This window comes from Lytechinus variegatus, chromosome 5 (assembly GCF_018143015.1).
Source record: "Lytechinus variegatus isolate NC3 chromosome 5, Lvar_3.0, whole genome shotgun sequence".
Classification (NCBI taxonomy): Eukaryota; Metazoa; Echinodermata; class Echinoidea; order Temnopleuroida; family Toxopneustidae; genus Lytechinus; species Lytechinus variegatus.
Genome location: NC_054744.1, coordinates 5,450,447 through 5,478,410, shown reverse-complemented (window position 1 = coordinate 5,478,410; position 27,964 = coordinate 5,450,447). Strand labels below are relative to the sequence as shown.

At 37.4% G+C, this 27,964-nt stretch overlaps 1 protein-coding gene across 1 annotated transcript; it reads left to right on the top strand.

Annotated features, from left to right (window-relative positions):
• Nucleotides 1-45: 45 nt before the first annotated feature.
• On the top strand, nucleotides 46-27,821 carry LOC121415129 (zinc finger protein 431-like). Its single transcript, XM_041608250.1, has 4 exons — nucleotides 46-659; nucleotides 1,124-1,238; nucleotides 3,811-4,425; nucleotides 26,260-27,821. Exons 2-4 carry the CDS (start codon nucleotides 1,142-1,144, stop codon nucleotides 27,711-27,713), a joined length of 2,166 nt encoding a protein of 721 aa, XP_041464184.1. The 5' UTR covers nucleotides 46-659; nucleotides 1,124-1,141; the 3' UTR covers nucleotides 27,714-27,821.
• The last annotated feature ends 143 nt before the right edge of the window (nucleotides 27,822-27,964 follow it).

The window sequence follows — 27,964 nt, the reverse complement described above, 5'->3', positions numbered from 1 at the left end:
TCATCTAACAACCATTTGGTCCAGTCATCACTTTGTGTAATCACCATTTCGTCTCCTCAATTTCAAAGTTCATTTTGCACAGTTTAACACCTTTTTTGTCTTAGTCCAATTAGACCAAATGGTACATGGACTAAAAGGCTATTAGACCAACTGGTTATTTGACGGAATGGCATTAGACTGAATGAAAAGTAGACCATGTGGTGAGTGGACGCACTGATGATAGATGAAAGTGAGTTGGCAATTGGATGAATTGGCATTGGAAATAAACCATTCCAAACATTTCTGAATTCAAAACGCCCCTCAAGTTCTACTGGACATATATTTTAGAATATATATCTCCCCCATATCTCTTTGTTTCTATTGCTCCAGTCTGCTTACTTTGTGCAAGTCTTCAAGCCGACTTTGTGCAAGTCTTCAAGCAGACATTGTCAAGACCCATCTGTAAAAAAACCCATTTCAATCAGGGTCTGTGTCTGCAGACTACACACACGTGGCGCGCATACCAGTATATATAATCATGGATCCTACTAGAAGGATCTAGGTTCTAGTAGTAGTATAGTAGGATCCATAATGTAAGCAATCGAAACAGAGAAAGGAAACTACTGTACATTGAAGCATGATAGAAGCAGCGCAACTCCAAAGTTAATCCAAGTCTTCTTGTAAGTCCTATTGATTTTCAATGTTCTCACATTAAAATTCGGTCTCAAATTTTGTATGAGAAAAAAAATAAATAAATCGCATGAAATGACTAAAAAACTGTAAAATTCTGTACTAATATAAAAGTGACCATGCAGCTGTTGTGAACTTGTGTTTACCGACGTGTGCGATTTCTTGTGCACACAAGTGGAAGGGTAACCCAGCACCAGGGAGCTCCGGCCCCCTTCCCCGGCCGGCCGGATCCAAGGAAGGTTTCTGGATTTTACATTTTCCTTTAGACCCTCATTCTACTCAAAAAGTAAAGTATGAATTGTCATTTTCCTTTGGGAATCTTTTCCAGCCAAACATTTAAAAAGTGTGCTAACGATTGTACTTTGTTTTGGTGCAATATGAAAATTTGAAATACATTAGCACAATGACAATGTTTCAAAGATTTGTCGTGATTACGATGCATTCTTTTTAGCAGATCATAAATGGAACCATCATGGTGAGGATCAAACGAGAATGCAAAGAAGAAGGAGAGGAGGCGGAGGAGTGGATCTCTTGTGATGAATATAAAGAGTTCAAGTCTCGCTGTGGAGGTATGTATATAGCTGTCAGTGTTAGAAGATGCATAAAAGATGGAATAAAAAAGTTGCCCAAAGCAAAAAGTTTAGCCTAATTCTTAGTTGTGTGTCAAAATGAATGGGAGCAGTGTCTTTTTAGAAAGCTAGAAGTCTTTTGTAAGTTGTAAATTAGTCGATGATGACCAGAATTTTTGTGTCCAGATAAAAGTAAGAAATTTGAATGAATTTTGTGTCTTGAACCTTCGAACATGAGCTGGATGAACATGATATCTAATGACCAACAACATTCCATGTTCATCTTCTTTAATAAAGGCTGTCAGTGATGACCTTTCAGTTTGTCCTAGACACTTGTCATACAGAGGTTCCATGACATTTGCTCTGGCGACAATTTCTCTGAAGGAAAATCTGCATGTTAAGCAAAACATAAAATCTAACCTCCAAAACTCAATAAACCCCGGATCCTTATCTTTAAATTATTCTGCCCCCAAACCTCTATTACAATCCTAACTCGAACCCTGTGCCCTCTGAGATATGTTAAGACCTGAGAAAATCTGGCACGAGCAAGTGTTGTGTCATCCATACAGAACCTGTGTCTCTCCATATGAGGCCTCTCCTTGCCATGTAACATGTCCATGTATTTTCCTGACAGCTTTTTATACGCCCGTAGACCTCGGCGAGACGTATTGTGATATCACGCCCCGGGGGGCCACTTACATTGATGAGTGGATACCATGCGCGACCCCCAAAACAGGTAAAAAGGATGTCTTTCACGATAAGGCACGTTACGTACGTAACGTGATAAGGATGTCAAAAACACAAAAATAATGAAAAAAGGGTATCTATTTCGCTAGTAAAATTACGTGTTTAGGGTCGAATTTGCGGGGATGATAAAACAAAATTAAAATGTTTATAAAGGATGTCCTCTTTGCCCCAACACTTCCTGTTTAGAGTCGCGATTTGCGCCAGGTGTAGACGGTGGGGTCGTACTAAACCAAATAAGGTAAAGCCGACGACCGAAGGACCCGTAACAATAAAACATTCCTGTACTTGTTTAGGGGTTCCTTTCAGTGAATATTTGCCGAGAGTATCGTTTTGTTTCCAATACTTGTGAAGGGAAGGGTTTCACACGCCAATACTTGTTAAGGGGTGCATTTTCAGAATATGAAAATTACGTGTTTAGGGTGCTTTTCGAGACCCCAAGGTCGCGTATGGTATCCACTCGTGAATGGAAGTGGCCCCCCGGTATCACGCTCGGTGTCCGTCTGTCTGTCCGTCGGTTAACTTTTCCTTGAAAACTCAATAACTTCAGTTTAACTTAACCTAGGCTCATATAATTTGGTGTGGATGATGCTAGCATAGATCCCAGGAAGCCTATTGATTTTGAGGTCACAAGGTCAAGGTCACAGTGACATATTTTTATCTTACCCTTCTGCAGTTCTTATAAACATGATCATTTCAGTTTAACTACATGTAAACCTAGGCTCATATAATTTGGTGTGTATGATACTAGCATGGATCCCAGGAACTCTATTGATTTTGAGGTCTAAAGGTCAAAGTCACATTGACATGTTTCATCTTACCCTGCTGCAGTCCTTGTAAACTTGATAACTTCAGTTTAACTTAACCTAGTTTCATATAATTTACTAGCCTGGATCCCAGGAAGCATAGATTGATTTTAAGATCAAAAGGTCAAAGTTCAAGGTCACACTGACATGTTTTCATCTTTCCCTTCTAAAGTCCTTTTAAATGCGATAACTTTACTTTAACATAACCTAGGGTCAAATAATTTTGTGTGTATGATACTTGAATGGATCCCAGGAAGCCTATTTATTTTGAGGTCAAAAGGTCCAAGCTCATTATCACATTGATATGTATTCATCTTACCCTTTTGACGTCCCGTTAACATGATAACTTTAGTTGAACTTAATCTAGGCTCATATAATTTGGTATGATACTATAGTAGCATAGATCCTAGCAATTCTATTGATTTGAGGTCAGAAGGTCAAAGGTGAAGTCACCATCTTCCACTTTTCTTGCTTGACCAATAGCTCCATTTTCCGCATTTCAGACAGGCGTATTATGTCCTCGCCTAGCGACACTCTTGTTTATTTTTGATATTGCAACACAAATTCTTTGAGAATGATGTTCTTATTAAGTCAAGGTTTATCCACTCAGACTGCGCCTCTTGAATATTCGCTACCACACTAAATGTTAATGGGATGTAGGATATTTTCTTTATGCATCCAGCAGTTTGATTGGTGTGGTACATAAGAAGAGACCAAGTTCTTCCACTAGGCTTAATATGTTGCTCTTGAAACAAAACGCCCAATTAAAAAAATTAACTATTCCGTGATGTCGATGATAGAATAGTGCGCTAACCATCATTGACATCACAGATCATGCAATTAGATCTCTTGGACATTCCGGTCAGCGAGATGTCTCTACCGGGCAAGTTACGTAAAGGAAAAAAAAAGTAATTAGGTATGATTTTTTTCTGTGTTGGTTTTTACGAGGAATTATAATAAAGATCTAGAGGCAACAAAATAATTGGCCGGCCACTATTATTCCCTTGCCAATATCTTTTCAGTAAGCACAAGCCTTAAGCAAGAAGCAGAGGTGAAGAGTTCCAACTCCATGCAGTCCTCAAGTCGTGGGGAATTAGGAAATGTCCAACCACAAGTCAAGGAAGAAGTGGAAAGTGTGGCATTCAATTCTCTGCAAGCTACATGTACTACCACCAGTGTAACCGAAACTGTCCTGTCAGTCGGAGAAGATTCCAAGAGACATGGCGGTCAGTGCGGGACATGGAATTCACTTCATTTTCCAGATAGAGGACCACAAACAAGCTTTACAATCAAGCAAGAAGTTGACGAGGAAGCTCTTCCAGCTTGTGATCAGAGAACAGATGAAAAAGCCCCTTTGCCTCCTGGCTGCCACATCAAAGAAGAAGCAAGCAGCGGGATTTTGCATGAAATAAATTCTGAGAACCATGTTCAGTCTAATCAGCATATCAAGCAAGAAGTAGAAAATGACCTAACGTTTTCATCGGTCACCATTAAAATCGTTCTCAAGGAAGAAGAATCAACCTTGCCAACCTCTGCCAATGAGGATAGTATCACCCATCCTCCATCGTTTCAGTTCACCATCAAGACTGACCCCGAAAATGAACAGAAGGAAACTGATGTTCCAAAAAAACAAGAAGGTATATATATCTCTCATTCAAATGCATTGAAAGCTAGAATTAGAAAATAATGGTTGGATGTAGAGGGGTACAATGTATGGTCTGGGTGCTGTTTCTTGTGGTAATTTCTAACTGGGGTTCCCAAGTATATAGACGTAGCTAGACACCTGGCTTGTTGCATGAGATTGAAAATGCTCTTGTTCTTCTTTGGTTATGACTCCCATATGTTCCGGTGCCCTGAAATTCAAATCATCTAAGTCATCTCCTGGAAAGGCATAAAAATGCATTGTGACCTACAAAATTTATTCACCTGAGTAGGTTTTTAAAATTTTTATATGGTAGTTGAGACTTGAAACATGAAGCTCGTGAGTCCGTCTTCACAACCATAATCCTATTCACCTTGATAAGTTGTGCATTTGAGAGGATTGTTGAATTTGCACCAATATTCTTGAAACAATGTCATGATATTGAGCTTGTGAGTTTTAAAACGTTACAATTTTGCCTTCTGGCAGTGCTCATTGGAACAAAATAAACACTACATCAAAAATAAGATCCGCATAAAGAATCTCATCAAATTGTCCAGTATTTAAGTTGAAACCAAGCATGGGATATACATGTAGTCCATGTATTATTTGGTTGGATGTAACATTTTGAAAAGGTTGTCACTCCTCCAACCTTTCAAATGTTGATTTAACATTCTAATTTTTAGAGTGTGTTAGGTTTTTGAAGCTCTTCATCCCATTCATTCATTCTCTGCCAGGTGATTTTTTTACACTGAAAATTCGGCAAAAGCATAATTTAATTAGTTCAAATGCTAAAACTAACAATGAACTAACATTTTTCTCATCGGAAATTGAGGAAATAGAATGAGAATTTACGGTGAGGCATCCACCTACATTGTATAAAAAGCATTTTTGCTTGGCGTGTCCTGACAAACCCCTCTCAATCTTCCACCTCCTACCCCCTAAAAATGTTATCAAATTTCCTTCTTTTTCGTCAGTTTCTTCTTTTTTTCCTTTCTTTTTTCTGGCGAATAGCGTAGTAGAAAAGGATCAATATAAAGGAAAAAAAAACAGGTTAACCTGATATTTTTCTTTACGGCAAACATACCTTTTGGGGGCTTACTCTGGTGAGCATCAACACCAAAATATTTGAAAAAGATGTATAAATAACAATGGCCGCTGAGCGTTTTTGATAATGGAGGGGTTGAGCTGAATGTGGGAGGGAGTGATCCGCCCCCCCCCCAAAAAAAAAAAATCACAGTTGTATGGACTGACACCTCCTTCCGACTCCAACACCTCTGTACTATTTAATTGAACGATTAAAAAGAAAGAGACAAACCGGATACAAATCTTTCAAGATTTATTTATTAATTTTTTCAGTTGTGAAAAACCCAGAACGGTTAAAAAATGAATAAAATGGAAAATCATAATAAAACACTTATAATATGGATGTTACAATTTCATTAGATAAAAATAATTTACTTTCTCTCTTTGTGATGAACAGTAGTCGGTACTCGGTAGCGTGGTTATTTTGGAGGGAAAAGAGAGATAAAGAAAAATGAAATGTAGAACGAGACGAGGAGAGCGTTGGGAGGTATGATTTCAGATCCACCGATTCACATTTACACCCTTCACTCTTTGAAATTGCAACGGAAAACATATCAAATACTGGTATGCAATCTTCAAGAACAAAATATTGTTTTTTATTACAAACTATAATTTATGAAAAGAAGATACCAAAGACGATTTTTAGTGAAACGTTGAGGCCACCGTCTTGAAGCCCCCAAAGTCACAAAATAGTTTCGGACTTTTGTTGCGCGGTGTTAAATCATCATCATCATCGCACTTGCAAGGGAAACTTCACGCTTTTTTGTCTCACCTGCATAGCAGAGTGAGACTATAGGCGCCGCTTTTCCGACGGCGGCGGCGGCGTCAACATCAAATCTTAACCTGAGGTTAAGTTTTTGAAATGACATCATAACTTAGAAAGTATATGGACCTAGATCATGAAACTTGGCCATAAGGTTAATCAAGTATTACTGAACATCCTATCAGAGTTTCATGTCACATGACCAAGGTCAAAGGTCATTTAGGGTCAATGAACTTGGGCCATGTTGGGGGAATCAATATCAAAATCTTAACCTGAGGTTAAGTTTTTGAAATGTCATCATAACTTAGAAAATATATGGACCTAGTTCATGGAACTTGGACATAACGTTAATCAAGTATCACCAAACATCCTGCATGAGTTTTATGTCACATGACCAAGGTCAAAGGTCATTTAGGGTCAATGAACTTTGGCCGATTTGGGGGTATCTGTTGAATTACAATCAAAACTTTAAAAGTTTTTGGATCTGATTCATGAAACTTGGACATAATAGTAATCAAGTATCACTGAACATCCTGTGCAAGTTTCAGGTCACATGATCAAGGTCAAAGGTCATTTAGGGTCAATGAACTTTGGCCGAATCGGGGGTATTTGTTGAATTACCATCATAACTTTGAAAGTGTGTTGGTCTAGTTCATAAAACTTGGACATAAGAGTAATCAAGTATCACTGAACATCCTGTGCGCATTTTAGGTCACATGACCAAGGTCAAAGGTCAATGAACTTTGGCCATAATTGGGGTATCTGTTGAATTACTCTCATAACTTTGCAAGTTTAGTGATCTGACTTTTGAAACTTGGACCTAAGAGTAATCAAGTATCACTGAATATCTTTTGCAAGTTTCAGGTCACATGATCAAGGTCAAAGGTCATGTGAGATCAATGAACTTTGGCCGCATTGGGGGTATTTGTTGAATTACCATCCTATCTCTGTAAGTGTATTTGTCTAATTCATAAAACGTGGAAATAAGAGTAACCAAGTATCACTGAACATCTTGTGCGAGTTATAGTAGTTTTCAAAGTCAGCACTGCTGCTATGTTGAATCGCGTGATGCAGGTGAGACGGCCAGAGGCATTCCACTCGTTAAACGGATCACCTAAAACGGATTATCGTTGTAATTATACACTTTGCATGTGATCTCTCTACAATCAGATAGAGACCATTCATGATTAGCGGGACAATAGGAAATGAAAAAAGCACTAGAGCAGACAACAAAGCGGTATCGATTGAACCCAACCTATCCGCGCGTGCTGATTGCCCTTACGCATTTTTGTACACAGTGCCTAGTGACTTGGGGAAAAGCGAAGATTTTACAAAATAACACGAGTTTTTCCTCGTAAATTTCTTTACTATTCTGATGATTTTTAGAAGCAAAACCTTTATTTCTAGAAAGAAAAATGTTTGATCTTTCATCTTTACATTTACTAAAAATACATCAGTTTGGTGTAATTAGCAATTGATTGGGAAAACACCGCCACAGATCCAAATATCAGCAATTTACCAAAACGACCCCGCTGCAGGGCGAGGTATCGGGATTCGCGGGTCCGCACGCAAAGGGTTAATGACAATATGAGTAATTTTCAAATTCACAAGAGTGATTTGAATTCATTTCAGTTCATTTTCAATGTGATCAAACATGAAGTGGAAGGCAGTTTATAAAAGCATTGCCAAGGTTGCACTGTGTGCCTTCTTGTCACATCCTTTTTGTCTCGCCCACCAGAGGTGAAGGCGAGGTTTAGGGATCCAAATGTCGTCCGTCCGTCACCAATCGAATGACACAACTCCCAACCGTAAGTCGCTTTTCAACCAAACTTAGATGGTAGATGGACTTGGGGGACCTGCATGTTATGCTGCAGTCGGAGGTCATATTTTAAGGTCAAAGGTCATTTTCAGGTCAATGTTAAAGTTTACATGCAAGACTCTCTTATGACACCTAACTCCACAACCGCAAGTCACTTTTCAACAAAAGTTGGATGGTAGATATACTTAGGCGACCTGCATGTTATGCTGCAGTCGGAGGTCTCATGGTAAGTTCAAAGGTCATTAGGTCAACATGAAAGTTTACGTGCAAGGCTCTTGTGAAAAGTGTTATTTCATCCCAGTCTTTCCACGATGAAGTTTCGATACAATTCTGTTGCGTGCCCTCGCAAATCAAGATATTTCTGGTTATTTTCATAAGTGGGCGAGACACAAAATCGCTTGTGCCTTGTCTTTCAAAGTCATGCTCTGGAGATGAAGGGGCGAGCAGAGTGAGGAATGCTGTGTGCAACCAATCACAGCTTTTGGTGATGGAAGTGTTATGGTGTGGGCCTGAATGGCTGCAACGACCATGACACCGCTCATCCTGATCAATGGACACCTGAATGCCAACAGATGTGTAGATGAAATCCTGCATCTACATGTCGTACTAGTCACTGCTGCCAGAAGTGATGTCTTTGAACTGATGGATGACATTGCCCTCCCACATCGAGCAAGAGTTGTGGATGGGTTCTTGGCACTTGAGGGTATTGTGTGTATAAAGGATTGTGTGGCCCGCCAACTCACCTGGCCTTAACCCACTTGAACACCTTTGGACCAGCTAAAGTAAGCTGTATCTGCACACATGAACACCAACCTTGCTGACTTGGTCGAGATGTTGGAAGAAGAATGGAATGCCTTCCCTCAACAAAGAGCCACAAGACTTGTGAACACCATGAGGCGACGGTGCCAAGAAATCATTGACCAACGTTGTGGCTACACACATTGTTAAACTGTCAGTATACTGTCTCATAATGCACAATAAAGCACAGATTTTGCTGTTTTTGAAATTGCGTCATGTTCTGTTTGTGCTGTGCTCATTCAGCCATTAAGTCACACATATTTTCAAAAGTATGATTCCTAACGACCCTAGTTATGTTCTGTGCTTGGTTTCAACTTGAATAATTTGGTACACTGGCAGATTTGATGTGGTTATTTAGGGGGTACTTACTTATGATGTTGTGTTTATATCTGTAATATTCACTCAGAGGGTACAGTAGTCTATAAAATTAAAAAGATTTTTAAAACTCCTCATGGCTCAGAAATTATGGATGTTTAAGGGGGGGGGCTTACTTTTTGTTGTGCATATAATGGAAGGATAAGATGGTTAAAACTGGTTTTAAGCATGATGATGCAGTGCAACACTCTAAGTTTCTTACTTTTTTCTCTCTTTTACTTTCCACCAGTGGGTATCACTGACGAAGAACAAGGGTCGGGAGAGCATTTTATGTCAATCAGTTCTGAAGGTAAATCTCATGGTAATTTACCCTCTGGAGAAAGATTGAATCAATCTTCAAGACCCTGTGAAGGATTATGCCCCCTCCCTAATGCAAACTTACTCACAGTGGAAAAGCTCAATGGATTTCCCCAGAACAGAGATCTCAAATGCCATGACCTAACCTACACAGGAGAAAAACAATGCAAATGTTTACTCAGTAGAAAGACATTTTCAGCTAGAGATAATCAAAAGATTCATCTCTCAAGCCACTCAGAAGAAAAGAAGTGTAAATGTTCACTCTGTTCAAAGAATTTATCAAGCGCTGTTTCACATCACCTCCTTGCCCACATAGAAGAGAAGCCACTTCAATGTTCACAGAAAAGTAATCCAAAGAGTCTCCTACGAACCCAACCCCGAGGAAAATCTTATGAAAGTTTACTCTTCAAAAATACTTATACACATGGGAATAGTCTCAAACAACATCTTCTATTGGACACTGGAGGAAAGCCACATGAATGTTCACACTGCCAAAAGAAATGTTCTCAGAAGAGCCTTCTTAAGAGCCATCTCCTAGCACATACAAGAGAAAAGCCATATGAATATTCACACTGGAAGCGTAAATTTATACACAAGAGTAATCTAAGGAAACCCCTCAAAACCCACAAAGGAGAAAAGCCACATGAATGTTCACATTGCAAAAAGACATTTTCACAGAAAAGTAATCTAACAACTCATCTGCAAACCCACACAGAAGAAAAGCCACATAAATGTTCACATTGCCAAAAGAAATTTTCACGGAAGAGTCATCTTAAGAGCCATCTCCTAACACATACAGGAGAAAAACCATATGAATGTTCACACTGCAAACATAAATTTATACACAAGCGTAATCTAACGATACATCTCAGAACCCACACAGGAGAAAAGCCATATGAATGTTCACACTGCAAAAAGAAATTTTCACAGAAAAGTAATCTAACAACTCATCTGCAAACCCACACAGAAGAAAAGCCACATAAATGTTCACATTGCCAAAAGAAATTTTCACAGAAGAGTCATCTTAAGAGCCATCTCCTAACACATACAGGAGAAAAACCATATGAATGTTCACACTGCAAACATAAATTTATACACAAGCGTAATCTAACGACACATCTCAGAACCCACACAGGAGAAAAGCCATATGAATGTTCACACTGCAAAAAGAAATTTTCACAGAAAAGTAATCTAACAACTCATCTGCAAACCCACACAGAAGAAAAGCCACATAAATGTTCACATTGCCAAAAGAAATTTTCACAGAAGAGTCATCTTAAGAGCCATCTCCTAACACATACAGGAGAAAAACCATATGAATGTTCACACTGCAAACATAAATTTAAATACAAGCGTAGTCTAGCAACACATCTCAGAACCCACACAGGAGAAAAGCCACATGAATGTTCACATTGCAAAAAGACATTTTCACAGAAAAGTAATCTAACAACTCATCTGCAAACCCACACAGAAGAAAAGCCACATAAATGTTCACATTGCCAAAAGAAATTTTCACGGAAGAGTCATCTTAAGAGCCATCTCCTAACACATACAGGAGAAAAACCATATGAATGTTCACACTGCAAACATAAATTTATACACAAGCGTAATCTAACGACACATCTCAGAACCCACACAGGAGAAAAGCCACATGAATGTTCACATTGCAAAAAGACATTTTCACAGAAAAGTAATCTAACAACTCATCTGCAAACCCACACAGAAGAAAAGCCACATAAATGTTCACATTGCCAAAAGAAATTTTCACGGAAGAGTCATCTTAAGAGCCATCTCCTAACACATACAGGAGAAAAACCATATGAATGTTCACACTGCAAACATAAATTTATACACAAGCGTAATCTAACGACACATCTGTTAACCCACACAGGAGAAAAGCCATATGAATATTCACACTGCAAAAAGAAATTTTCACAGAAGAGCAATCTCAATACCCATCTGCTTTTACACACTGGAGAACAGCCATATGAATGTTCACACTGCAATAAAACATTTACACACAAGAATAGTCTCAAACAGCATCTTCTATTGCACAATGGAGAAAAGCTATGTGAATGTTCAAACTGCCAAAAGAAATTTTCACGAAAGAGTCATCTTAAGAGCCATCACCTAACACATACAGGAGAAAAACCATATGAATGTTCACTCTGCAAACATAAATTTAAATACAAGTGTAGTCTAGCAACACATCTCAGAACCCACACAGGAGAAAAGCCACATGAATGTTCACATTGCAAAAAGACATTTTCACAGAAAAGTAATCTAACAACTCATCTGCAAACCCACACAGAAGAAAAGCCACATAAATGTTCACATTGCCAAAAGAAATTTTCACGGAAGAGTCATCTTAAGAGCCATCTCCTAACACATACAGGAGAAAAACCATATGAATGTTCACACTGCAAACATAAATTTATACACAAGCGTAATCTAACGATACATCTCAGAACCCACACAGGAGAAAAGCCATATGAATGTTCACACTGCAAAAAGAAATTTTCACAGAAAAGTAATCTAACAACTCATCTGCAAACCCACACAGAAGAAAAGCCACATAAATGTTCACATTGCCAAAAGAAATTTTCACAGAAGAGTCATCTTAAGAGCCATCTCCTAACACATGCAGGAGAAAAACCATATGAATGTTCACACTGCAAACATAAATTTATACACAAGCGTAATCTAACGACACATCTCAGAACCCACACAGGAGAAAAGCCATATGAATGTTCACACTGCAAAAAGAAATTTTCACAGAAAAGTAATCTAACAACTCATCTGCAAACCCACACAGAAGAAAAGCCACATAAATGTTCACATTGCCAAAAGAAATTTTCACAGAAGAGTCATCTTAAGAGCCATCTCCTAACACATACAGGAGAAAAACCATATGAATGTTCACACTGCAAACATAAATTTAAATACAAGCGTAGTCTAGCAACACATCTCAGAACCCACACAGGAGAAAAGCCACATGAATGTTCACATTGCAAAAAGACATTTTCACAGAAAAGTAATCTAACAACTCATCTGCAAACCCACACAGAAGAGCAATCTCAATACCCATCTGCTTTTACACACTGGAGAACAGCCATATGAATGTTCACACTGCAATAAAACATTTACACACAAGAATAGTCTCAAACAGCATCTTCTATTGCACAATGGAGAAAAGCTATGTGAATGTTCAAACTGCCAAAAGAAATTTTCACGAAAGAGTCATCTTAAGAGCCATCACCTAACACATACAGGAGAAAAACCATATGAATGTTCACTCTGCAAACATAAATTTAAATACAAGCGTAGTCTAGCAACACATCTCAGAACCCACACAGGAGAAAAGCCATATGAATGTTCACATTGCCAAAAGAAATTTTCACGAAAGAGTAATCTTAAGAGCCATCACCTAACACATACAGGAGAAAAACCATATGAATGTTCACACTGCAAACATAAATTTAAATACAAGCGTAGTCTAGCAACACATCTCAGAACCCACACAGGAGAAAAGCCATATGAATGTTCACATTGCCAAAAGAAATTTTCACAAAAAAGTAATCTTACGAGCCATCTTCTAACACATACAGGAGAAAAACCATATGAATGTTCACATTGCCAAAAGAAATTTTCACGAAAGAGTCATCTTAAGAGCCATCTCCTAACACATACAGGAGAAAAGTCATATGAATGTTCACGTTGCCAAAAGAAATTTTCACAAAAGAGTCATCTTAAGAGCCATCTCCTAAAACATACAGGAGGAAAGCCATATGAATGTTCACATTGCCAAAAGAAATTCTCACGAAAGAGTCATCTTAAAAGCCATCTCCTAACACATACAGGAGAAAAACCATATGAATGTTCACACTGCAAACATAAATTTATACACAAGCGTAATCTAACGACACATCTCAGAACCCACACAGGAGAAAAGCCATATGAATGTTCACATTGCCAAAAGAAATTTTCACAAAAGGGTAGTCTTATGAGCCATCTCCTAACTCATACAGGAGAAAAACCATATGAATGCTCACACTGCAAAAATAAGTTTATACACAAGCGTAATCTAACGACACATCTCAAGACCCACACAGGGGGAAAAGCCTTATGAATGTTCACACTGCAAGAAGACATTTTCTCAGAAAAATCATCTAAAGTATCATCTCTTAACCACTACAGGAGAAAAGCCATATGAATGTTCACATTGCCAAAAGAAATTTTCACAAAAGAGTAATCTTACGAGCCATCTCCTAACACATACAGGAGAAAAAACATACAAATGTTCACACTGCAAACATAAATTTATACGCAAGTGTAATCTGATAAGACATCTCACTCAGAACCCACACAGGAGAAAAGCCATATGAATGTTCACACTGCAAAAAAGACATTTTCACAGAAAATTAATCTAAAGTATCATCTGTTAACCCATACAGGAGAAAAGCCATATGAATGTTCACATTGCCAAAAGAAATTTTCACAAAAGAGTAATCTTACGAGCCTTCTCCTAACACATACAAGAGAAAAAACATGATTGTTCACACTGCTAATCATAAAATTACACACCTCAAAACCCACTAAGGAGAAAAGCCACATGAATGTTCACATTGCAAAAAGACATTTTTCAAAGAAGTATCATATCCTAAACCACACCGGGGAAAACCCACATGAATTTTCACACTGCAAAGAAAAACATTTTCATTGAAGAGCAATCTCAACACTCATCTGCTCTTACACACAGAAAATCCACATGAATGTTCACACTGCAAAAAGACATTTTCACAGAAGATTAATCTTAAGTATCATCTGTTAACCCACATAGGAGAAAAGCCACATGAATGTTCACATTGCCAAAAGAAATTTTCATGGAGGAGCAATCTCAACACTCATTTGCTCCTACACACAGGAGAAAAACAACATAAATGTTCACACTGCAAAAAAAAAACATTTACACAGAACAGCCATTAAAAGTGTCGTCTCCAAACCCACATAGGTGAAAAACCACATGAATCAAGGATTTTTCATGATGCGAAACAGTCGTAGAAAACAAACCCCGATTACAAACCATGGGAAATCTCAATCACCCCGGCCAGTTATTTAAGTATCTAAGCATGTATTGACCTCGAGGGGTTAAAAAAATAGATTGCAACTGTATACATACTTTTAAACGTAAATTGAAAACTTGTATTTTAAACAAATATCCAAATGACAATTCATCGGCTCCCTAGTGTTCCTCTTGACTATTGTCAGTCCACCTCCCTTTGTTTTTTTTTCTTTCTCTTTTTCCTCCTTTCTTTTGTTTTTATATATACATATATATATATTTCTCTTTTTTTCCTTTAACATATTGATATTAAAACAAGTTTGACAATTATAATTCTAATAGGGAAACTATAAATTACAAGCTCTGCTTTTTAATAGTTTGCCCTTTATATCTTCACTTTTAGCTCATCCGGCCCGAAGGGCAAGATGAGCTTATGCCGTGGCGTGGTGTCCGTCGTCTGTCGTCCATCCACAATTTCAAAATGCTACTACTTCGCCAATTCAAGTCTGATTTCAATTCTGTTTGCTTTATATGATAGCACTAGGTGGGGGATTCAAAACTTCTACACAGAATTTTGAAATTTATTAAGTATGCTAATTTATGTGTATTTTCAAAATTCACAAAAAATGCTTCTTTATTTGTTGACCGATTTTGAATTTTTTGCTTTCATCTGGTAGAGCTTCATGAGGTTCACCAATCTTCTGCACAGAATTTTGAAATTTTGACTAGAACAATTTTTATGCTAATTTATGGGAAATTAATTTATTCATATTTTTAAAAATTCACATAAAATGCTTTCCATCTCTAATTGTTGACCGATTTTTACTTTTTTTCTTCTTCCATTTTGTAGAACTTCATGAGGTTCACCAAACTTCTACACAGAATTAACAAGAAATGTTTTTTCTTCCTCATTTGTTGATCAATTTCAATTTTGTTTGCTTTATGTAATAGCTCGAGGTGGTGATACAAAATTTCAACATAGAATTTTGAAACTCATTAGATATGCTAATTTATTCATATATTTTCAAAACTCACAAAAATTACTTATTTATTTGTTGATTGACTGGTTATTTTTGCTCCATCTGAGAGCTACATTAGGTTCACCAAGGTTCTACACAGAGTTAAGAAACTTTGACTAGATAATTATTAATACTTAATTCATATGAAATTTATTCATAGATCACAAAAAATGCTTATATGTCATTTCTTCATCAATTTCAATTAGATCCTCAATTTATGTCACCAATATAATTCACTACAGTTTCAACTGGGCTGAAATTAAAATTGTGTTAAATTTTGTTGCGAGATGCCGGATGAGCTCCACATCATTGATGTGCTAGTATTGATATACATGTATCTGTCTCCAATCTGAACGTTCAATTGTATATTAAACATTTGTCTTATATATCATTTCATTTCATTTATTGGTTTTTGCAAATTTTTAATAACAAAATTCTGGATACGAAAATACATATCTGAAACTTGACATTCATGATAATGAACAATAGTTTTGTATATAAATCCTCAAACATATCTTACATAAACGAAAATCATTAAGTGGTATTTTCTGTTACAATAAATGGGATGGTTGCAAGGGTCGTCACAAAAGCAGAGCTTGAAAACGTAACAACCCTGGAAAATAGCCAAAATAATTAATGTCTACTGTCATTAAACGTGCAGGTGCAAGAGGGACTGGAAGGGGGGGGGGGGCAAGGGAGATGCTTGGTCCTTTGCATGGAATTTTAGAAAATAACACGTTTTGTTGTTTGATTTTTAATTTATACATGTTCTAGATAAAAGTCAATGTCTAATTAAAATAATGATAACAATAGTAATGATATTCTTTTTTCAATTTGTTAGGTATTGGTTTAATTGCAATTCTTTTATAGTTCGTTTAAAGGAATAAAATGATCTTGTCTGCTTGAGTGAATCTGGCAATGCATTCCAAATATCAGGTCCATGATGTCTTAGTGTTTTATGTGCAAATAGTGTCCTGTGATTGTTTAAGTGAATATTATTGCATGTTCTTGTTGGATATGAGTGTAAATTGTTACTATATGAAAATAAATCTGCGAATCCTGGAGGAAACATGTCGTAATTATATCTATACATAAACAGTGCTATTTGTAAAGTATTAATATCATTTATCCTAAATATATTCAGACGATAAAAAAGAGGATCTGTATGTGAAAGATATGCAGAATTTGAACAAATTCTAACCGCTTTCTTTTGCAATAAAAGTATATGATTAAGCCTTGTCTTGCAGCTATTCCCCCAAATGAGGTTACAGTAGTGAATATATGGTAAAATCAATGTATTATATATCATAACAAGAGATTTCTCTGGTAAGATTTTTTTTAGTCTACATAGTATTCCAATTCCTTTAGCTACAGAGGAAGACACGTTGCTTATGTGTGGAGTCCATGATAAATGCTTGTCTATTGTGAAACCAAGGAATTTTACATATTCTTTTTTATCTAAAAGCACATCAATTTTTATATCTTGTGTAAAATTTTCATTTCTGTGAGATGATTGAGAATGCATAATATGAGTTTTACTTATGTTAAGAGATAACTTATTACATTTAAACCATGATGAAACTTTATTTAATTCTAAATTCATCATATTTATTAATTCTGGTAAGTTCTTGTGAGATAACAAAATATTAGTATCATCGGCGAATAAGATGAAAGAATGGAAGATGAATTTACTATATCATTTGTATACTAAAAATAACAAAGGTCCCAGAATAGAACCCTGCGGGACGCCGCAATTGATAAACGTTGATAAAATTGTTGCCAATTGGAAAGATAACTCTTAATCCATGACCAAGCAATGCCCCTTATCCCGTAATTATACAACTTATGAAGTTGTACAATTATGAATAATTGTGATGTATTGTATTACTTCATTATTAACTTTCGATGGACATTACATTGTATTTTATATTTTATGAAATATGAAAAATAAACCAAACTGAACTGAACTAAACTGCAATAACATACGCATTGCGCCGATTCAAGCTAATTTGCTCGCCATCGCACGCAGATATTTTTGTCTCATCTGCATAGCAGAGTGAGACTATAAATGTAGGCTCTGCTTTTCCGACGCCGACGGCGTCAACACCAAATCTTAACCGAAGGTTTAATTTTTGAAATGACAGCATAACTTATAAAGTCTATGGACCTAGTTCATGAAACTTTGCAATAAGGTTAATGACGTATTACTCAATATCCTGCCTGAGTTTCAGGTCACATGACCAATGTCAAAGGTCATTTAGGGTCAATGAACTTAGACCATGTTGGGGGGAATCAACATCGAAATCTTAACCGAAGGTTAAGTTTTTGAAATGACAGCATAACTTAGTATATGGACCTAGTTCATGAAAATGAAAATCACTCTTGTGAATTTTTTGGCCCCCATTGCCATTGTACGCAATACTGTTTGGGCCAGTGGCGGCTATTTTTGATATCATAATACAGAAATGTTCCCATATATGACATAATAAATGACATATCTCATTAGCAATGATGATTTTGATATATTCATTCATACATCGCAATTTTGTGCAGTTTAGTGCTCATTTATGTGAAAATTAGTTTTCCATATTCATATTGTACATAATAGAGTATACAAGGGCCTATGGCAGCCATTTTGAATATCAGGAAAATAAATATTTTGTAAAAATATTATTGTTTGAGAGAGTATTTCACTCCTGCCACACAATTTCATGCATTTCATAGTTAATGTGTGGACAATTTTAGGATTTTTATGGGTAATTTGCATATTTTGGCGGCCATATTGGATTTTGCCAATTTGCGGAAAATGCTCAAGGTTATACGAGTGGCATCATCCAGATTCGTAATTAGCACCCTCGAATTGACAAGAAACCGTCAAAAAATATTGTATACATAAAAAACAAGGTTTGGTCAAGTTTTTATGGGGCCTATCCTTGACTACATGAATGTACAGACTGTGAAAAGGCATTCACATGGAAGAGTCATTTAAGAAAATATTTCATAGCCCACACGGAAAACCCATTGGAAGGTTCACAATGTGAAATAAACTTGGCACATGAGAGTATTTTCTAATTCAAGAAGAGAGCCTAGTACCCTTAACAACTATCACACACACACCCACATGAGAAAAGCCTTCATACGAATGTTCTGTGAAAAGAAATTCTCATCCAATGGCAGCAATCTGCGTAAGAAGACATATCCTAACCCTCACAGAAGAAAAGTCTTGAATGTGTACATTGCAAAAGAAATTTGAATCAAGATTACTCTAAAATATAATTTTGAAACCTACACAGGAGAAGTGCCTCATGAGTGTTAAAAAAGATAATAATGATAAAGAAATTAGTGAACTTATTGACCCACGGTAGCCTCTTCACCTCTAATCTGTTCTCATAGTGAGCCTGTCGTAACAGGGATGGTCCAGGTTAGAGATATTTATATCACAATAAATAGAGTAAAATTCACAAAGCAAAATGCTGGAAATTTGATCAAAATTGGATAACAAATAAAGTTATTGAATTTTAAAGATTTGCATTATTCTGGTGAAACACATTCTTTATGGAATATTCATTACGTGGGCTGATGATGTCATATCCCCACTTGTTCTTTTGTATTTCATTGTATGAAATAAGGTTTATTCAATTTTTTCTACCAAGAACTAAAACAATTGGATTAACAACTGATTAAGTGCGTTATCTATTTACAGCCACGACTTATTCCATCATAATGGAGAAACATCATTAACGCTTGTCTGAAATAATGAAACATTTATGATTTCTTGTAATAACATAGGAAAACGTTAAGTGGGGATATGAAATCATCAGCACACATAATGAATATTCATGATGATGTGCATTGGCGGCGGAAGCCAAAAATTTTAGGAGGGGACAACCAACAATTTTTTGACAAGCCAAAAAAAAAGGGTTCTCAACCCCAAAATTGTAGGGAGGACGTAGGAAAATAAATTGACAAGCAAATCCGCCGCCTATGACGATGTGCATATAACTGTTTTCACAAAATATTTATAAACTTTATCCCTATAATAGAAAGATTAAATGAGAACAAAGTTTGAAATTTAATATTTATTTTATGAGTAATTTGGAGGGAGAGATTACAGGAGATCCCGCCCGCGCATGCGCAGTCATCATTCAAAGCATCAAATATGACTCCTGATAAAACAGCAAGAAAGATTAAACTAAGATGAGAACAAGTTAGAGCTAATTTTGCCCTTGAGTAATGGGAGGGAGTGGGGGGCCTGTAATCTCTCCCTCCAAATTACTCATAAAATAAATATTAAATTTCAAACTTTGTTCTCATTTAATCTTTCTATTTTATTTCGTAATTCTCCTGGAGAAATTACAGGAGATTTCAAAGCTCAGGAGGCATATTTGATACCAAAATTACACCAAGTCACAACCCTGGTGTGAACACAACATAACCTCTACAACCGAGTATGAGGCACTGCCTAACAAGGAGGCTGAGAAGTCACTTTTCTGATCCAAAGCGTATGATAGAGTTGTTAAAAGTTTTCTCATTAGTCCATCCAGCCTGTCTGAGATAATAGCAGCGATGGGAACTTCTGACCTCTCAGCTTCTGACACCGACGCAGCCCTCGTGGATTGCGCCTTATAGAAATCAGTGTCTACCCCAGCTGCAGCTAGATTTACTCGTATCCAAAGGGAAATGGTTTGATATAAATTAACTTATCCTCACATGAGGCTTCTGACAGCTGATAAAAAGGAACTTTTTATGATCCACTCAGACGTTCTGTTCTTCGAATATAATGTTTTAGATAATCAAGAACACACAGTCGCTTATCTATAGGGTATAAGCTTCCAATGTCATATCTTCATATGCCCTGGTCTGTCTTGTTCAGTAGTTGACCAAAGCAAAACGTAGCTCCACTACTAGTATCCTTAAGAGTCATATGCTCAATGTTTAACTGATGAAGCGACTGCACCCGCTGCGCTGAGGTTAGTGCCAAGAGGGTGACAATTTTCAGGCTCAAGAGCTTGAGGCTAAGGGTTCTCTCGGGTGCTGGCTTCCTTAAATGGTTCAACACTAATTTAACATCCCAGATATGTTAGTGTACCTGGGTTTGGGTGGTCGAAGTTGAAAGGTTCCTTTCATAAAGTGGTGCACTAATGAATGAGTTCCCACTGTTAAAGGACCATCTAAAACTAAAAATTTAGACAAGGTGCTTCTGTAGTGTTCAAGGTACTATAACCAGCTCGGTGTTCATATAAACTTGTAAAGAACTCCAATTAATGTCTTGATGATTGAACATAACTCCAACCTTTGTCTAAATAAAGTTTTTCCATTTTCTTATGTAGATACAGCACATAGGGACATGCTGTGCTATATGCGCTTTACAAGAATTGAGCATTATTATTATTATTGATTTTTAGTAGAGTCTCCCCGTGAAGACCTTATGATCTCCGTGGTCTTTTTATTCAGTCTCTTGAAATGTTTCCGGAGATCCTACAACATAATAGATCAATGTGATCTCAAAAGGGGTGAAATTTGAGAAGGGTAAAGTTAGTAACCCTTTCCTCTTTCCTATAATTTGGAGCAAGGAAAACCGAAATTGTGAGGGCCAATATGGGACAACTAGTAAGCCCGTATATCCTTGTCATTCAGAAATTTCTGCAAGCAACTTGGCATGAGACAAAATACGTGGGAAGACATAAAAATTCAACTTGGCCCAGTTTAGAAAAAAAATGTATCAACCAAGAATGCACTAGGATCGGGTTGCCAAGAGACATACCTAGGCAATTGATTATTTAGTCGAGATGCAGATAAGTCAATATCTGGTGAGCCAAAGTAAGGAGTATATTGGTTAAAAGCTTGTTTATCCAGTGTCCACTCTGTCCTATCATTGAATTTACGAGACAGCTTGTCAGCTACTACATTTAGCTTGCCTGGAATATAAGAAATAGACAGCCAAATATTTCTCTCTAAACACCATTTACAGATTGCATTTGCAATTTCATTACAACTACATGATCTATGCGTAGTAGGATATGATATTTTTCATAGATGTACAAAAGGACTTTAGTCCGAAAAAGGCTGCCAGTAATTCAAGATAATCAATCTCACTATTCTGAGCTTTGACAAGCTCCTCGGCATTCCATCGCCCACCTTTAATTTACTAGAATTTAGCTCTATACATGTAGTTTCCCATTCCGAACAGCTTGCATCGGAGTACAACTCCAGGTCCGGTTCTTTACTCTCAAAGACGAGTATACAATGTGCAGGTTTGCTATCCACCATTCAAGATCGTACCGAGCTGCCTGCGAGAGTTGAATGGGTCTATCAAAATGACCTTTGTTAATTTTCAGTGCTACAATTTTGTCAAATTCCAAAGCCCGATAGAAAAGAGGGCCATATTGGACAGCAGGGAATGATGGTACAATTTTCCCAATTGTTCTGGAGATCTAGACTGCTCTAATACTAGGCAAGTTAGTTTGGAGGAGGCCTATAGGCAACACTTTTTAATTTCATTTACCTTGTCAGAAGGGAGTGTAATGGACATATTCACTGAATTAAGGGCCAATCCAAGGAAAGTAATTTCCTGTAATGGTTTGAGTACCGACTTATCAGGGTGAATAATAAACCTAAGCTCTGATAAAAGGCCAACCGTGGCATCAATTGCCTTCTGTACTTGGGCCTTATTGTTACCAATAATGATGGTGTTGTCATGATAACCCACTAAGATGTGGTTTGCTTGGTGCAGTGTGGCAAACACTGGTTTCAAAATTTTGGTAAAGAGCCGTGGTGCAGAACTCAAACCATTTGGTAAACATCTGAAGGGTGAACTGGGACCGAAAAGTAAGCATCCCGGAGGTCCACTGAGGCAAGAAAACAAATTTTCTGACATTGTGTAGCTGTATGTATGCTATCCATCTTAAAATGCTGACAGCCATACTTTTTCAGGTCAGAAAGATCCAGAATAACTCTTAATTAGCCCAGTATTTTTCTTGGGCCGAATAAAAATGTTGGACACGAACTCTCCATTCTCATGGGAGCATTGTTCAATCACCTTTTCCTCAAGTAAGTGTATAATTTCTTGATTTGAATTACTTCAACTGTTCTGATATGAAAACAGTGTGGGGGTAGTGAACGGTATGGTTTAATAGATAAATTTTCAAACTCTAATTTACCCTTCAACAGTTGATAAGATGACGTGATCAGAAGTAATATTTTCCAATTGTTTACAAAATGCCTCATTCGGCCACCAATAGGAAACTTTGAATAATCATTGAGTTAACTCGTCTCTTCAATAGAAGTAGTTACTTTGTTTTCTTCCAAGATGCACCCTGCTTTGGGGGGAAAGGGGCTGTTGAGAGGCATTCTGCTCTGCGAGCCTGGGTTCTGCCACTGGTCATGACCCTTGTTCTTGTGTCGTTTCCACTGGGGATGCCCTAAAAAAGGACCCTCTGGTTGCCTGACCACAAATCATGTTGGGCTGATTGAGCCCATCCAGATTCACGAGTACTGGTTTTATTCCTAGCATATGGGTGATATGTGTGAGACTTGAATTGCTTGTCCTTCAATTGGCCTCTCATCATCCCTGCAGCTGCCCACTCAGGTCTTTCACTTGCTTAGCAAGATCATCTCCAAATAAGAACTTGCCCACTTGGGAAGATTTGCACAATGGTGTAAATTTCATATTCATATCAGGTCTGATAAGACGTTTCCTTGTGCAATTTAGCTCAAAATTGGTATTGCTGAGCAAAGCGAGGCAATCTTGTTGAGCTTCAGAAATATTCTCTGGGTCTAAAGATTGCATGAATGCTGTCAAACCTCTGGTTAGTGAACGTTGAATTTTTTGTAGTTGCAGGTTTCTTTGTCTAGTTAGGCCTACTTGTTTTAGTTTGTCCCAAATGGGAGCATTAACTCTTGGCATATCGACCAAGGTTATCAATTGCCGTGCCCCATCTCTTGGGGCTGGGCAAACTTAGCGGCTAGTAATGCCGGTATGCCTGGGCCTTAATTGGCCCACATCACATTCACCTTCCCCACTCTCGAAATCTGGAGCTTGTGAATTGTCATCATTGACATTGGTCACATGGACCTGACCTGCGTGGAACTGTATTTAAGAATTCTGATCATCATAACCATTATTATCATCGTAAAAAGACAGCCTCAGAATACTATCTTGATAATGGCTGACCTATGCCTGGGGAGTAACTGGCTCCCTGACTGGTTCTGAAAAGCCTGGTTCTCCAGTGCTTCAGTCAAAAGCGATTCTAATTCAGTCTCTCCTCAAACTCAGAGTTTGAAGTTGAGGGGGAAGGTTATTCTTTTTGGGCTTGGCTTTGTTCGTGTCATATCGGTTCCTATGCCCGAAGAGCCCGACGGAGATTTAATATCTCCTTTATCTTTATGTTTTTGACAATTTTATTGGGCTTGGCTTTCAATAGTGCCATATCGGTACCTATGCCCGAAAAGCCCGACGGAGATTCAATCATATCTCCTTTATCACGAAGTTATCTATAACTGTATTCGACTAAGTCGAATACGAAGACTGTTGATGCGACGCTGGTTGCTGGCTCGTGGAACGGGTCCCTGCGCCCGGCTTCGCCGGCGTCTGGCCCGGTGGAGAAACCGCACTCCGCTGCGACTGAGTCGCCGGCGGGCTGGTACCCACATTCAAGAAATCACGATTCATAATCGTATTTTCGTCATGAAGTACTCCAACTCGAACCCAGCGTCGATATCAGAAGGAGGTTGTAATAGAAAAGTTTAGCTCTAGCGCATAATTTCCAGCAACCAACTCGAAGAAGGGGAAGAAAAAGCAATTTTTATCTTACCCCAAATGGCGGAATATGACTGCTAAATCAATGCTGCGAACGTAATGACTGCGCATGCGCGGGCGGGATCTCCTGTAATTTCTCCAGGAGAATTACGAAATAAAATATGTTATTATTACTCGTCTCCATTCTGAAATGCCGAGCACCTGGCTCTAAGCCTAGAGGGTCCCTTTTTAACGGGGGTGCAAAGTGACGAACAACTAGAGTGGTCTTTCATTAAATATGTGTAACCATACATTTTGAGGTAAGCATCAATAATAATACAGAGGAATGAATTAGCCTATATAATGTTATTCACACATAGAACCTAAAGATTTGAGAGGAAAGTACCCGTTGGCTTCTTGGTTACATCATAAGTGTGGTATTAAGTGGTGAATTAGTGTGTTCTCTTTTGTGGGCTGATATTACAAGATGACAGAAAATTCAAAATATTGCATTGTTGGACAATTGTGAGTTGTTAAAGGTCAAGTCCACCTCAGAAAAATGTTGATTTGAATCAATAGAGAAAAATCAGACAAGCACAATGCTGAAAATTTCAACAAAATCGGATGTAAAATAAGAAAGTTATGACATTTCAAAGTTTCGCTTATTTTCAACAAAATAGTTACATGAACGAGCCAGTTACATCCAAATGAGAGAGTCGATGATGTCACTCTCTATTTCTTTTGTTTTTTATTGTTTGAATTATGCAATATTTCAATTTTTACGAATTTGACGATTAGGACTTCCTTGCCTAAAGCACAAAATGTTAAAATAATGGAATTCCACGTGTTCAGGGAGGAATGAAACTTCATTTCACATGACAATGACGAGAAAATAACAATGTTTCATATTTCATATAATAAAATACAGAAGAAATAGTGAGTGAGTGATGTCATCAACTCTCTCATTTGGATGTAACTGGCTCGTTCATATAACTATTTTGTTGAAAAGAAGCGAAACTTTAAAATGCCATAACTTTCTTATTTTACATCCGATTTTGATGAAATTTTCAGTGTTATGCTTGTTGAATTTTTCTCTTTTTATTCAAATCAAGTTTTTGTTGGGGTGGACTTGTCTTTAAGGACTTGAGGTGGCGCTATTAAGGCTATTGTGGCTTTGGGTTCATTGCTTCTTTAAAGTATTTGCTACAACTCGGCCAGGGATTGAACCCACGACCTCCAGTTGATGTGGTGTTCACGCAATTGATGGAGCCATCATGCCCTTTGAAATGCATAGAGCCCCTAGTAAGGCAATTTATCCTTATTGTGCTGCCCACAACCCTGGTGAGGTGGATGGGTACCCGATTGGAAGAAATACCTTGCACGCCCTAGCACACGATGAGGCAGTCACACTGAAGCCAGGATAATATTTACATTATCAGGGCCCACTGTGAGAACAGTTTAATATAGAATAGAAGTGGCTACCCTTGGTGACATATGACAGTTATTGTTATTTTGTAATTGGGTTCACAGACCAACCAATTGGTGAGAGTGCTTAATCCTCAATTTTTATTGCCTGTGTGGTAGAAGCGAGACGTAGAGCCCATTTTTCGACAGAGCAGCATTGTCATTGAAATCTTAACAAATGTTAAGTCTTCTGATTCAAATTCATCATAACTTTTGAAATTATATGAAACTATAACATGAAAGCTGGGGATAAGTTCACTGGGTTGAGGTCAAATTCATTTTGGATCAATTCAGTTGAGAAAATAATAGAAATTGTTAGTTATTTAGAAAGCAATCAAATTAAATGAAATTTCTAAACACTTAGCATCCTTACACCATGATTTGTATGTTTGCTTTCTTTTTCTGCCACCAGGAGAAATAGTGGATAAAGAGGGAAGAAAGTTTCCTGCAATCAGAAGTGGAGCCAAATCTCATCCCGGACTAGAATCTGATGAAAAATTGAACAAGTCTTCAAGATCTAGTAGGAGCTTATGTCCCCTCCCTCGAGTGAAACCACGCCAAATAAAAGAGTTGCATGCATGTTGTGAGAAAGAATTTCCTATGAAAAGGGCTCTGAATCTCCATATCCGTGCACACACAAAAGAAAAGCCTCATAAATGTACATACTGTGAAAAAAACTTTTCAAAGAAGGCTCATTTAAGCACTCATATCTTGACGCACACAGGAGAAAAACCATATGAATGTTCACACTGTAAACAGTTATTTTCACGCAAGAGTAGTCTGAACTCTCATCTCCTTAAACACAATGGAAAATGGCCACATGAATGTCCACACTGTAATAAGGGATTTGCACATATAAGCAAACTGAATTCTCACATCCTTACGCACACGGGAGAAAAACCGTATAAATGTACGGTATGTGATAAAGCGTTTTCAAGGAAAAGCCATCTCAAAGGTCACCTTTCTATACACGGTGATGAAAAATCTTATGAATGTTTACTTTGTGAAAAGAGTTATTCAACAGAGTCCAATCTCAAATCTCATCTCGGTAATCATTTGGGAGGGAAGCCATATGTATGCTCTTACTGTAACCGGAAATTTTCATGGAAAGCTAGCCTAAATTCTCATCTTATATCACATGCTAGACAGAGGGCAAAGGACTGTTCACACTGTAAAGCTAAATTTTCACTGATGAGTAGTAGCAGTGACTCCCTTGGACACACAGGAAAAAATGATCGTTCTCACTGTGAAAAGAAATTTTCACATATGGGAGATCTGAACAAGCATCTTCTGACACGCACAAGAGAAAAACCTTATGAATGTTCACACTGTGAAAAGAAATATTCTCATAAGGGCAATCTGAACAAGCATATTCTGACGCACACACAAGGGGTACCTTATGAATGTTCACACTGTATAAAGAAAGTTTCTCAAATGAGTAGTCTGAATGAGCATCTTCTAACATACACAGGAGCCAAACCTAATGAATGCTCACATTGCAAAAAGAAAAATGAATCCCAAGGCAATTTGAGCAAGCGTGTTCATGCACATACAGGAAAAAAACTTTATGAATGTTCATGCTGTGAAAAGAAATTTACATCTAAGAGTAGTCTGAACAAGCATCTTTTGACACACACAGGAGAAAAACCGTATGCATGTTCGCAGTGTGAAAAGAAATATAAATCCAAGAGTAGGCTGAGTGTTCATATCTTAAGCCACACAGGGGAAAAACCTTATGCATGTTCACACTGCAAAAAGAAATTTACACGCAAGGATTCTCTTAGCTCTCATCTCCTTACACATACTGGAGGATTACTGTTTGATTGTATTCACTGTAATAAAGGGTTTGCAAATAAAAAGGAATGAATTTCTATACACTTGAAGAAAGAGAAAACACATCTACATTCAGAGGATGGAGATTACGAAGAAAGTCTTAAGACGTTACTTTTATTTAATAATGAGAAAAAAATCGAAATTTAAAATCTAAAATAAAAATCGGATGTAAGATTTTAAGAAAGTTATGAAGCTTTTATACCTAATGTCACGACGGTTAATTTGCACATCCTGGTCGGTATGCAAATGAGGATGACATCATCCACTTAAAATTTGTATTGTAT